This window comes from Cuculus canorus, chromosome 1, assembly GCF_017976375.1.
Source record: "Cuculus canorus isolate bCucCan1 chromosome 1, bCucCan1.pri, whole genome shotgun sequence".
Lineage (NCBI taxonomy): Eukaryota > Metazoa > Chordata > Aves > Cuculiformes > Cuculidae > Cuculus > Cuculus canorus.
Window position 1 is genome coordinate 9289061 of NC_071401.1, and position 14143 is coordinate 9303203.

A 14143-nucleotide genomic window follows, 5' to 3' on the forward strand; every position below is an offset into this window, starting at 1 on the left:
AGAGAGTCACTGGTTATTAAACCATATAAGAAGAGAGAAATCCAGGGTGATGTATGGCACTGTTGTTGCAGTGCAGAATTTTGAGTCTTCACATCCTACAATCTTCTTTGGTCTCCTCCATCAGCCTGCTACAGAGCAGCCACTCTGCACAATCCTCAGTTGAAGTCCATACGCTACCTGATGTAGATGCAAGCTTCAGGTAAAACACCTTCCAACGACAGCAAACCCTCTCCAGCACTGAGCTATTTCTTGCTTTACAGTAATGGGATTTCTTTCCTGTCCTCCCTGATGGACGATTTGCAAAGTCTTAGTTAAGCTTGGATTTATAGCACGGGGTAATTAAAAAAGATGATTTTTTTTTTAACTTAGATTTTGTTTAGAAATATGAGACAGACATGAAATGAAGTGGTCCAGAAAGGAAAAGTGGACCAGAAAGTGGTCCATCAGGAAAAAAACAATTAACGGAAAGGGTCATTAGGCACTGGCAGAGGCTGCTCAGGGAGGTGGTGGAGTCACCTTCCCTGGAGGTGTTTAAGGGACTGGTGGATGAGGTGCTGAGGGGCATGGTTAAGGGAGTGTTAGGAATGGTTGGACTCGATGATCCAGTGGGTCCTTTCCAACCTAGTGATTCTATGATGCTATGATTCTATGATTGATAAAAAAAAATAAGTTGCGAGTATGTTTCCATTCCAGATGAAAAAAATATAAACAGACAATGAAAAAAATCGCCTATAGAACAAACAGTTACCAAAGCACAGCAAGCAGGAACTAGCTGTTATTGCTACAGGTCCCATCTTCTGAAAGCTCTTTCTGGCACCTTCTGGTGGCTTGCATTGCCAGTGAGGGCTGTCTTCTGGCGAGTTTTTCTTCTATCAGTTAATAGGAGGCTTCTATTGACTGTTTCCTGGTTAAGGGTGATCTGTGATTTCTGTCTTCAGCTGACTGCTCTCAAGAATTGATCCAAACACCACTTCAGCTGGTGCTTGAAGGTCAGCAGTGTAACTGTCTGGAGTGTAAGAAGCTGGAGTGCCACTAACAGAGACCTGGCAGTCATTAATGCAGCAGTGTATGCAGACTTGAGACATCAGAAAGGACAGGCAGGAGAATGACAAGGCCTTCTCAGACATCCTGAAAAGACAAAAGCCCAAACTACGCTAACCAAGAAATGAGGGTCAGTTAAAGACTACACTCAAAGGAACAGTAGATGGAAACTCTCAAGATGGGGAAAAAGCACGGCATCAAGCAAAAGCAGTCTTCCTAGATCTTGACCTGTAGATCATTTATACCTGTAGGTCTGCAACTTCAGGACAGGAATAGTTTCCTGGGAGCAACTGAGGAGGAGGAAGGCTCATCAGAGAAGGTGTCAAAGCCAGCTGACCCAGGACCAAGCATTTGTGTAAAGAGGAAAAAGTGTGTGGTCATCACTAGGGTCTCCTTTGGGAGGAGGTGGGGAATGAATTGGTTGTGCTGTCTGTTTCAGAAGTCTGTAAACAGTAATATAAAATTCAGCTGGTGGCTGGGTACTAGTTGGCATCCTTCCTGAATCTGTAGATGGGCCACAGCTATTTGCTGGTCTTATAAAGGGCTGTACAATAGCACAGAGTGCCTTCAGCAGGTTCACAGATCATACAGAGCTGAGATGGCAATAGGTGTGCTGTAGAGCATGGTTGTTATTCAGGTGGACCTCAACAGGTAAAAAATTGGGCTGACATAAACCTCGGGATCTTTAGTAATGTTCTAAATCTGTACCCAATAGCTCTGAGTACAAGTGCAGATTCTATACAACTAGATAAAAGTAGTTCTGCAGAGAAGCACCCGGGCTCCTGATGGACATCAAGCTGAATGTGAGTCAGCAATGAGTTCTTGCAGTAAAGAAGGTAAACTGCCTTCTGAGCTGTATGAGCAAAAATACAGTGGGCAGGTTGAAAGTGGCAATTCTTACTCTCCGTTTGACACTTCTTGTTTTAGGATTGTATCTGAGGCACCGAGTACAAGGGCATTGACATCCTGGATTGAGTCCAGAAGACAGCCACAGAGATGGTCATGGCATGGAAGCACATGACATATGAGTAAAGGCTTAGAAGTGTATTTTGCTTCAGCTGGGAGAAAAGAAGGTAAATATTTTTTATGTTTATATTCACCTCTTGGAGAGTGTTCGAAAGACAAAACTGATCTTGAAGGTATATAGAATAACAGATAACAAAAACAAACCAGGCTATACTATGATGGTGTCCAAATACTGGAACAAGTTGACCAAGGAGGCTGCAGAATCTCTATTCATGGAGATATTCAAGACTGGAATGGACAAATTCCTGAGAAACCTGATGCAGTTTCTAAGCGCAGTGTTTGGCTAGATGGTTTCTAGAAATCCTACCCAATCTCAATTATTCTATCAGTCGTGTTTTCCATGAGCCCTGCAATGTAACAGGCAATACAAAATAGAAGAAAGAAAAGGGGGTGGGGAAACAATGAAAAAAGAGTGATTTTTTTTTAATAATAATAAATCTTTACTTACTAGCTCTTTGTGAACACATATTTCGCTTTAAACTGTGAAAGACTTGGATGTGGCATTGTTAGTAAAGGATAAAAGGATCCACTCACAGCAAAGAGGTACCAGTGATGTAGAAAGGAAACTTAAAAAAATGCTGATAGAAAAGAGTAGAAAAGTAAAGATGTTTTAAAGTTACTTATTAGTGTATCAGCAAAATAGAAGTCATCGATGACTCAAAGATATTTGAGTATGTTCTTTCTGTGGGTAGCGGGATGAGGAATTATCAAGATAGGATGAAACTATTAGAGATTTGTTTGGTTGTTTTTCTAGATTGAAAACTATTTTTACATTTTTTTGGTAGGGAAGAGCTGTCTTCTGATTTTCACTAGACAAACAACTTTGAGGAAATACTCATCAGTTTTTAGATCATGTTAACTTTCCAGCCAAGGTACAGAAAACCTTTTCAGTTCTGAGCTCAAAAACCATGAAGAGTTAATGTTCCAGAGGTGAAAGGATTTCTTTTAAAAATTAACTACACCACAGGATGTTCTTAGCATCATGTAGACACCATACATATTAAACAGTAAATAAATAAAATTTTGAAGAGGAAAGGGAAGATGATGTGAAATTGCAAAAATATAATTAAAATATGATATTAATAAACAGTCACTAAATAGTCAAAAGTCTAAGAGAGATTCCTTTGAATAGTGGTAGTTGTTAAAGAATCAGTAATGCATACATCTGAGAATGTTGAAAGAGGTTATTACTACACAAATAACAAAATAAGGGGAAGTGATAGGTCCTTCTGCTCTACGGTGTGAGAATTTCGTAAAACTGAAAGATTTAAGGAAGCTACATCAAACCCTTAGCAGCTTCAGAAGGTTCATTTTCTGATTCCTACATAATCATAATTGTATCATACCATATCACCTTATTATACTGGTACAATACCATATCATCGCTTTCCAACAATATTAGACTACATAATGAGGCGATTCTATGCATTGTGACCTTAAGTCATGCATATGAAAAGAAAACACTTTCCTCACAGGTTTTCCTGAGGTTTTTAACTAGAAACTGTAAATTTTTAATCCTTCAAGGATGTTTCAGTGGCTTTAGTACAGGTAATTTAATCGCAGTGTGGTAAAATCTAAATTATAAATTTCCAAGCTTTCGGCTGAATATGTCTGCTGTGAACATAGGTAGACAAAATAGCCAATGAACATAATGCAAAAAGCATATTAATGACTGTGTACACAGATGAGAGGCTATGGCAGCAGGGGAAGAAAAAAGCACAGTGTTGTATTAGGTCCAGTGAAATGCTACAGATGTTAATGTTGGTGTTAGTTTTGCTAAATATTTTTTAATAATCTGATTAAAATGGCATATTAATCATCTTCAGGTCTATTACTTGTTAAAGTTTAAAAACCACACAAATACTTTTAAAAAAGGATTTAGCAAGAGGAAAGGGGAAGGGAAGGGCAAGGTTAAGGACTATTTGTTAAAAGTCTTCACAAATCTTAAACACCTTCATTGTTGGCTTTACTTATTTTCTCTTTTTTCAAGGCTAGACTAGTAAACAGAAGTCTCGGTACATATTTAATCTTCCTCTGTGCATTACATTTATGTTTTATTTCATTTATTTGCTATATGGACAGTAGCTATACACAGCCACTGAAAAGAAAATGAGAAATACTGGAAACTCAGATGTGTATGTAGACAATCTACCTCCATGGAAGTCATTAACATCAGAATAATCTGATTTTGGTGTTATACACAACTAGATCATATCCGTGATTTTTTTTTTCACAGTGGTAAAGGGGTTTACAGTTTAGAAAGAGTGATGGATCATTCATGCTGGTTTTTTTTAATAGACGTTAAATTCTTGCCTCCTCTCTATCATTTATTAAAGAGAAACCTTGAATTTAAAGTTCTTTTAAGTTAACCTCTTGTTTGAAGGAGAACAGGAATTTGGTAGTGTTAAAGACAAGGCATTTAACTCACAATCAGCAAAAGCATGATACTGATTCATAATACTAATAGATGTATTACTGAAATAAAAGAATATCTTGGCCTTGCTTATAGATAAATTGGTATAAAATTTTCATAAGGAAAAATGTCTGGTTTTTTTACAGTGAGGCAAATCTGAACCTTGACAATCACAAAGACTGATATTCTACAATATTTGCAAATATGAAAGATATCCCTTGCTCTGATCCACAGGGTCATTTTTTGTTGGATAAGATGCAGTTTCATTGCCACACATTGCTTAGAAATATTCTATTGAGACTGATGTTTGGATAGTTTATGGTCATATTGAAATCTCTTCACTGTTAGACAGTTAGAGGCCTGAAAATCACTGATCTTAACAGAGTAAATTTTTTTTATCATGACTTTGTGGATTAATTGCAGCTTGTTTTCTAGACCAACACCATTCCTTTTTGTTACTCATCCAGTTGGACAGCCAGTTTTCATCATATTTTTTTTTCTGGATATCAAATCACTTGCTTAAGTTTTTGTATACAATTTAGTTTTCTGCAAAGCATATCTAACATTTTAAAAAAATGCGTAGACTTATTCTTCTTCTCTGGGCGCAGTTAGCATATAAACACTGACAATCCATGGATTTTCAAGACTGACAGACTGGAGAATGTCAGAATACAATGCAAGAGAAGATGCCAAATATATCAGATATTCCCTTTAAATTTTCAAATTTAGTGATAAATTTTAAAGTATAATTACATTATTCTATTTACAGCAAAGTTCACTAAATCTTTGTGCTATAGTTGATACTGTGTTGAAAAGCCGCCCTAACTAATTTAGATATTTGACAGAGAAGGAAGAATATTTTGGAAAGCTGGCTTTCTAGTGCAAAATAAATGTTATCAACCCATGTCTGCAAGATCTTTGTGGCCTCCACGTATCATTGATGCTGACTATTAGATCTAATGAAATGCTGAGCATCACTTGAAATTTAGTTTAGCCATTTATAGTGATATAAATTCAAAGATAGACTCACTCTTATTTTGGAGTCTGACGAGATTTCTCAATCTAAACAATCTGGGTTCATTTCACAAATTTCCCTTTGTGCCTAGGAAATCCCTTCTTTAACATTCTATTTCTTCTTAATTTAAAAATAGATTTAGTGCTACACACAAAACATTTCATTGGTATATGGTACCATGGCACTGAGCAACAGTAATTATCATTTATATTTTCAGTATTTCAGTGTGACTATTTCAGTGATAATGCCTAGAGACTCTTTGAGGGTTGACTCTCATGTGCTACACAATTTAAACACTGGCTGTTTCTCTATAAGAAAAATAAATAGGCATATTTCTCCCTACATTGAAGCCAGCTACCACAGAACTGTTTCCATCCAATTAAATGCTGTTAGACTTTAAAACATGGTGGCAGCACATGGACAGCCCAGCAGGAATGACTTTTGGCATTCATCCTCCCAAAATGCCTAAGGACCAATCGGGTGGAGCTACTTGATGTAGGCTACAATCAAGCCAGTGATGAACTGCTTAGTAGCATAGATAATTGCATCCCAGTGCAATCCCAGACAACGTTACAAGGCAACTTTTAATTCACTTTTTTAGGCAAATCATCTGGCTGCACTAATGCACAGCATGCATAGGCAGGAAAATGTGAGACTTGCTTTGTGTGTTGTCCTGGACAATCATCTGCTGTGAGTACCTGTCTTGGCCATGTCCAGTTTCCTCAAACCTTCCCGAGCTGCTTAGGCACATGCACGTCTGCATCTGTGTGACCAACTGACAAGGAAAACGTCCTAGCAAAAAAATAGCCCACATAAAATAAAGGGGCTATTTTTCACCTGAATCAGATCCCTAAATCTTTTCACTGTAAAGCAAGAGGAGTAATATGTGGAAGGGAATTTCAGCAATGTAACTTTGTCACTGATACAAGAAAACCTGACAGCACCCATAGGTACAGAATAGAAAATCTTTTTCCTAAGGTCCATAAAGCAGGAGAATTTCAGGCCTGATAGGTACTGTAATGTTTCTTTAATTATGCTCTCTGTATGAGAACATGAGTAGAGAGTAAGAGTTGTTAGGATCATGGCTAAAATAAATATTTTTTCAAAACGCAATGAGTAAAACAGTACCACTTTTGAACAACGATCCTTTAGGTTTTGTGATGGGATTATCTTGCCACTTGTTTTTAGGTAACATAGACAAGGTTATAATTGTTTCCCTTTTCTACCTTATAACTAAATCTCTAATTCCCATTATGAACCTGCCACAGCTAATTTAGACCATGATTTATGCAAAAATTGAAAAGAAATGACTTGTGGAATTCTCACAGGAAGATGAGAGTTTCTGTCATGAAGTTTCTCTTTCTTGATGTCCTCAGCATTTTTTCTCTTCCCTACTTTTGATCGTTAAAGTACCCCCTGGGAATCTGGGGAATCAGCTGGTGGCATGAAGTTAAGCATTTAAATTCCCAAGAATTTTAGATTAAGTTTCTCTTAAGGACAAATTATGCTGAAAGTCATAGTCTGAAGAGCCCTAAGCAAAGAAAAACCTTTAGGCAAGTGATGCCTTGTCACATTCTACCTGTGTGGTGCACAAACAGGCACACATTTATAACAATAGCAGAGAAATGAATCATAGTTAGAATCAGACTTTATGAAGATTTTACTCAACTGATAATTAATTGACTTGATTAAGCAGTTATTCACGGCATATACATCAGATCAAATATCTGGTGGTTGTTAGCAACTTTAAAAGGTTGAGTTCTCCAGCTTTTTCTTTTCAGTACAGTTATGACATACATCTATTTACAGTTCAGTAAATGTGAAAAAAACCAAGAAATGCAATTATATGGAAATATCAAAAAGCGTTATACGGAGTTGAACTCATCTTCCTAAGTATTAGTGTCTAGTCTGTAGGTGCTTGAAGAGGTATAAAACATCCACATGTGCTTGATGGATACTACAGAGTAGTTCTGTGAGACTTGCACTCTGCTGACAAAGCACCTGGAGGCCAGGGAAGTACGGAACTATATATTTGTTTGTACATAATTAAATCCTATTTGAATTAAAAATTGTTAAGGTATGGTGGAACACTTAAACATCAACCTAATGAGTGAAAAACAGGATGCTTTTCTAAAATATTGTATACTTCAATACACTGTTACCTAAACATAAATTTCTGTATTTGTCTGAAGCATTATTTCCCTAAAAAAGTCAGCAAGTGCTCAAATACCTGTATAGTAGTATGTGAAGCACTGTATTAAGGAGAAATAATAGAAAGTATTGTCCTGAATACCATTCCCTAGAAGAAAGACTGGGAGGCTTCAGTTCAGAGAAGTAATCTAAGATTTTGTAGATAACAATTTCCTTAAACATAACCAAAGGATTCATTTGTCAGCCTATGGGAAATGTTATTTGTTAAACTAATTGAAACTCAAGAGTGGCCATTTTTTTTTTAATATTTAACTGGGGACACAAAGTAAATTATTCCAACTGCTTAATAATCTGCTTCTACTGTTGGATTAATTCTGAAGATCTTTTTTCTATTACCAGGAAAAAAAAAGGAGGTGTTTTCACCATGAAGTGGAAGAATGTCTCTGTGGCTGATCACAAAGACGGTGAAAAGCTTGTGCCAGATACAAGTTGAACCTGATGCAACTTAGAGACCAATAGGGAAACTAAAAATTACAGTTCAGAGTAATTTTCCATCCATTTTACCTATGTATTTTCTTTTACCTTCACAGTGCACAGTTTTCAGTTTAAACAAATGTTACATACCACATTCATATGGAACTGAAATTCTTTTGGAAAGCTACCACCATAAATATGAAGGTAATATGTATTACATATCTCTGTTACGTGCAAATACATGTTCATATTTAAAAACATAACACAGCATGTACTAACCAAAGTGCTTTATAAAATTGAATACAAATTTCACCTGCAAACTCAAGTATTTTTTCCTTGCTTCCACTCTGAAACACCCTTCCTTTTCATTTCTCCTTTGATTTTTTTCACAGCAATTGAGCTATAAAGCCATTTAAGTAGGAACTTACAATGGAAACACTGACATCCTTAAATATTGTAGTACAAAGAGTAAAACTGTAATAAGAACCTGTCAAAACTGAAAATGAAATCTAAGAGACCAGAAAAATATAAAAACATGTCCATTTCTAAATTTTTGAATGATGATATTTTTAGATTTAATTCCATTTAAGTGCTCTGTGTGTTTCCACTAATTGCATAGCAAAGTGGCATGCAGGACAACTGCTTCTGCAGTTCAAAGATTTCAGTATTAACCTGAAAGCAGGTAAATGCAATAGTTTCTGCCTAGAAACACTTCAGCAATCCTGTATTAGTATTTGTAATGCATTGCCCCTACAGCAGATGTTGTTCTTCTCTTTCCTTTCCCTGACTTCTTTCACAGCTGCTGAATGTTAGAGAAATGTAAATGAAATGGGGTAAACACACATAAAGGCAAAAGTACAGCAGCTTCAACTCACTCCCTTTTGTATTATGTTACATGCAATTTGCACCCTTTGCCCCCTTCAGTGGACTTATTCTTCATTTACTACATATAGACAATGATTCTCACTTTAAGGGTACAGTCAGTGCTTTCCAGTTCTTCGTAGGTCAATGGGTAGCTTGAAATTTTATACCTTCATGATTATGAAGACAGAATGTCCTTATTAATACTTCTCCGTGTTTTTAATGCCTGATAGTTTCACAAATATTCATGTTTCCCTATTTTCAGTATCCACTAATTTTATTTGTGATATTTAAAGTCTATTAAAGAACTTGCTACTAACACCCAGTACTTTGTTTTCCAATATATTGCTTCTACAGGCTTCTCTATGGCTGCAAATCAGTCCCAATGATCTCAGGTGAGAAAATGGAAAACATGTCAAGTAGACAGTAATTTTGTTTCATGACAATATGCAGTGGGCGGATTTTGTACAAGTAAGTGATATCTTTATTTTATGAGTTTTGGTGGCCAAGCAGGTTTGGGGCAGATCTGAACGCAGAATTTCCAGTGTCATACAAGAAGCGTTGATATTAATTCATTAGATGACCATATTTATTATAGATTAGGGCCTCCCAGCTGACTGATATGCTGACCAACTGATACACATACTGATGGGAGGGAGTAAGCAGGCAGGGCCAGACTTCTCAGTGGTATCCAGTGACAACACAAGAGGCAAATGGAAATACAGGCAATTCCATTTAAACATCAATTCCATTTGAACATTTCTTCTTTACTGTAGGGGTGATTAACTGGAATAGGAACAAGTTTCCCAAATAGGTTGTGGTGTGTCAGTCCTTGGAGATACTCAAAACCTGACCGGATATGACCTTAGGCAACATGTTCCATCTGATCCTTCTCTGATCAGGGGGATAGGACCAGGTGATATACAGAGGTCTTTTCCACTTCCAGCTGTTCTGTGATTCCTTGTTATCATTCAGAGAAAAGGGAATAGTAAGTTTTCACTACGCCACTAAAAAATCTACCCCGTTGTCTACTACAGGAACAGTGATGAAGTTTATCTCCTGGCCAAACACAGGTCAGGTTATTGCATTTAAACTATCTAAAATTCCCTCTACTGCTTAACCAGCCAAAGTTTTCTTCACCTTATATCCAGAAATCCCTCAAACAGAAGTGGAATGGAGGAAACTAATTGCTCCATAGGAAAAGTGGCTGAACTGAAATTAGAGTATTTGCAGTAGGAATGTTGTTAATATTTACTTTTCTCAAAGAAATGCTCAGTATATTTAGATCCTCAGGCAAAGTTAAGTGTGGGCCTAGCAGGAAAATATGAGCAATTATACAATGGCCACAGAGACTGGAACTGTTGTTCTGCTCATGGTGATCTATTGTGAATATAACCTTCAGAGACTGTTAACGCTTTCCTGCAAAGCTTGTTCAGTCACATGAAGGTGAAAGCTTAGACTGTGCCATATGCAAAACAGTTAATAAAAGCAGAATTATATTATCAATTTAAATGTTTAGATATCACTGTATTTAGGTTTTTTAGATTAAATATTAATCTGCATATAAATAGAAATATACAAGAAACATTGATAAAATAAGTATTATTATTTGAGAAGATTCAAAAGGAAATGGAACAAAAGCAAATAAAAAGCAGCACAAAACGGGCACTCTAAAAATCCTGTTTCCTCTGTTACCCATTTGTCAGTTCAAATGTGGTGGGTTTTTTTATTTCTTGTTAGTCTGAGTGGAGAAGAAAAAATAGGAACTAAACAGAACTCTGTACTTCTAGAGTGCTTTTGAATAATTTTATTTTAACTATAATTAATGGATATGTAATGGAAATAATGAGTTAGAATGAAAATCCAATATATGTTTAATGAGAAGAGTATTTTAGATGCAGGACAAACAAAAAAAAGCAGATGAACAGAGACTTATAATGCTTTTTAATATCTACAACTCCTCAAGCATATCTGTTTACACTTCAGTTGTAGTCATTACTACAGGGCAATCTAGACAAGAAAGGTATGTGACTTTAAAAAAGTAATGAAACACACATTGTAGTTCATGGAGTAATAGCTCATGAAATTTAGTGCAGTTGTAAATCATCAGAAAATACCTGCAATTTACAGAAGTCTGAACATAGGCTAAATTTGTAAAAAATGTTTGTCCAGAATTTAATCATTGAATTTATTAGCATTACTTATGATTTATATTGATGTGACTGCAGATTCCAGTATTTTTTACTGTGTGTTATAAAGCTCATTGTCTCCATGAAATAAAAAAAAAAAAAGTATTTTTGTTGCCTTTTAGCTAGACATAGAAGTTTAAAAGACATTGAATTAGAAATAGACTTTTGTCTTGCTATCTGGTATGAATAGTCTGGGTCTGCGTCTTGTTTAGAAGCTGATGCTAAAATAATAAACCAGGGTTTGATTACAGATTATGAAGTATCTGACTGGAAGTTTCCAGAAACTTCACAAGAATGATTGTTGATCATGATACTGTTGCCAAGGACCAAAATCTTCCTATCTAGGACCTAAATCAAAGTTCCAACCAAACATTTTATTACAAATCAAAATGTAAATTTGTTTTCTCAGACTTGGATTCAAATATAATCCACTTTTCTGTAAAACCAAAATACTTATGAACTACAGCATTAAAACGTTTTCTGTGAAATTCTTATGGACTAAAATGCTCAATTTTTAGATCAATAACCAAACTACACATTATCATTGTCAGTCAAAAATGACATAGTCATCTATCAGTTTACGAGGCAATAGAGTCCAATGACAAGTGGTTAGTAAAGATAATGAATAATTTTAATTTTTGTGAGATGACTGATTAAATATGCAGCTTAAATATGTTTACCTACCAACTGCCACTGCTGTTGTGCTCAGCTGTGTTCTAATTTCAAAACAGAAGTATAATAATAGAGCTTTTTCCCTCCTTTTAACTTTTAGACAAAAATACTGATGAACTTATATTTATTTGAATGTATTAATGACTCACAGAGATAATGATATATGAAAGAGTTTTCAATTTTACATGTAGCTCCTTTCAAATGCTATAGTGACCATAAAATGTCCTGTATCAGTAAGCTTCACAGACTATGCCCTGTTCTTTGGAGGTTTTGATATTCTGCATAGTAGATTTCCAATACCATATATTTTATTTCATTAAAATGTGGCTTTTTCATCAGGTCTTTATCTTCATATCTTGTTAATAGGATGGATTTTGCATAATTTGGAATCTTTACTAAATAAATATGTTTCTATAGGAATCATTTCATCAAGTTTAAAACATTTGTGAGATTGTAACACACGGAATGATACATTTTTCCAACAAATATTTGAGAAGATCCTACTTTTTTGCTCTTATAAACTTGCCAGCCATCCAAAACCCAGCTCAAAAGGGCTCTTATAATTTGCAGATGCTTTTCAAGTCAACTGCAACTATCTTCCTTTCCCAAAATCATGATAGCCTTCCTCATCTTTTCTTCAGACTCTGTTATTATTTAAAAGGTAGTGGACACAGAGGCAGAACTGAGTTCCGTTAAAACCAATATTCCCCTTACATTTACTCCCTATAAACAGTAGACACAGGGGAACTGCTCTGAATGATAGAAGATATTCCCTTAACAGCTGACTAAAATATAAGTTGAACACAACTCAGGCCTTCAAAACTTTGAAATAGTTCAACCAGCTTTTTATCTTCCATGTTTCATCATTTCCCGTTTCAGTCTCTGTCAAAATAAGCAAGCATCAAAAGATGCAAATATCAAAAATATAGCTCCAGGTCTTATTTTTATGAGATTTTAAATTCAGAGTTAGGTTATGTTTGGACAGACATCAAGTCATTACTAAAATACATTACTGGTCTTGGATTAAAATGTGATTTACGTGTGGTGATCAGAGAAACAGCAGTGGGGATGAGAGGAAAAGGTCACATAGTGAAAATAGTTAATTGTGTAGATACAGCACAGAGGCATCAGTCTCAGACCATTTGATATTATCAGCATCTTTGTAATATCATTCTATCATATCTTGTCAATATGTACTATACAAGTCATATCTGTTACTGAAAAGAGCCAATATAACTTGAAAAGTTACCCAGTTTTTCCTTCTCAGAATGAAACAAATGGCATGAGATGAAAATACAGCTCACTTGAATGAAATGGCTTTTTCTGCTAATGAGGATACATGCACTTTACTGCTTTCATCAGTATTGCACAAATAAACAAAAAGTCCTTGCTTTTATATTTTTTACTAATGTCATAGAAGTCAGTTTAAGTGGTTCATACATTACCTGAAAGATAATGTTGCTCTGTGTATTTTAACATCATGTGCAGAATGGCAAAACTACTCCAGCATACAGTCATGCAATCTTGTAAAGGGCAATTACAGCTGGCATTCAACCTGGTGCTTAAACTATGTTTAACATACAGAGCTGGACAAAACTTCTTTAATCAAACATATTCTGTTAAACAGATATGCTGCTGACTACAGAAATTACTTTTATAATTAAATCCTAAAATGCAATAGCATTTTTCTTCTCTGAATAATTTTAAAGCTATTCTTAGACAGACTTACATCGTAATCAAGCTGCAAATCTGCCTTATTAAAATTATTTCAATTGAATAAGCACATTTGATATTTTATGTGGTCCTGACTACTTCAGCCTTTATGCTTTTAATATCCTTATACACTAAATTTGTAGTATCTCTACACTGTAACTGAAGCATTTTTGAAACGGGTGACAGAAAATAGAGAAAAAACCCAAAATAATAACTTCTTTTCATCTCTCTGTAACTCTAAATGGTTTTAAGCTTTTTCATTTCAATATAACAGAAACAATGAAGTCACTACTGTCAGACAAATCAACTTGACAAAATAATTATGCCGTACCCATGATAACATATACATATTCTTGTCACTTATTGTATTTTGATATCATATCACAGAATCAAACATGCAAACACAATATTTAGTTTACCAGACAGGCTTCTGACCTCTTACTCTCCCTTAATGGTTTGTCTCCTTTTTTCCAAGTGATTGTTGGCTTTGGAGAGGCTTGTGGCTTGCACTCAATGACAATTTCTTGGCCCTTGGTAATAATTATTGTTTTCCTCATTTGATTTAGTGGGAAACTGGGAGCCGAAGCT

General features: G+C 35.5%; 1 protein-coding gene across 2 annotated transcripts in view; it reads right to left on the reverse strand.

Annotated features, from left to right (window-relative positions):
• Positions 1–14143, reverse strand: part of CNTN5 (contactin 5) — a 229500-nt gene that overhangs the window by 109984 nt on the left and 105373 nt on the right. For both annotated transcript variants that reach the window (XM_054055996.1, XM_054055995.1), the window contains exon 9: positions 13991–14141. In XM_054055996.1, the coding sequence (XP_053911971.1) occupies positions 13991–14141 (151 nt within the window). The remainder of the gene's footprint in view (positions 1–13990; positions 14142–14143) is intronic.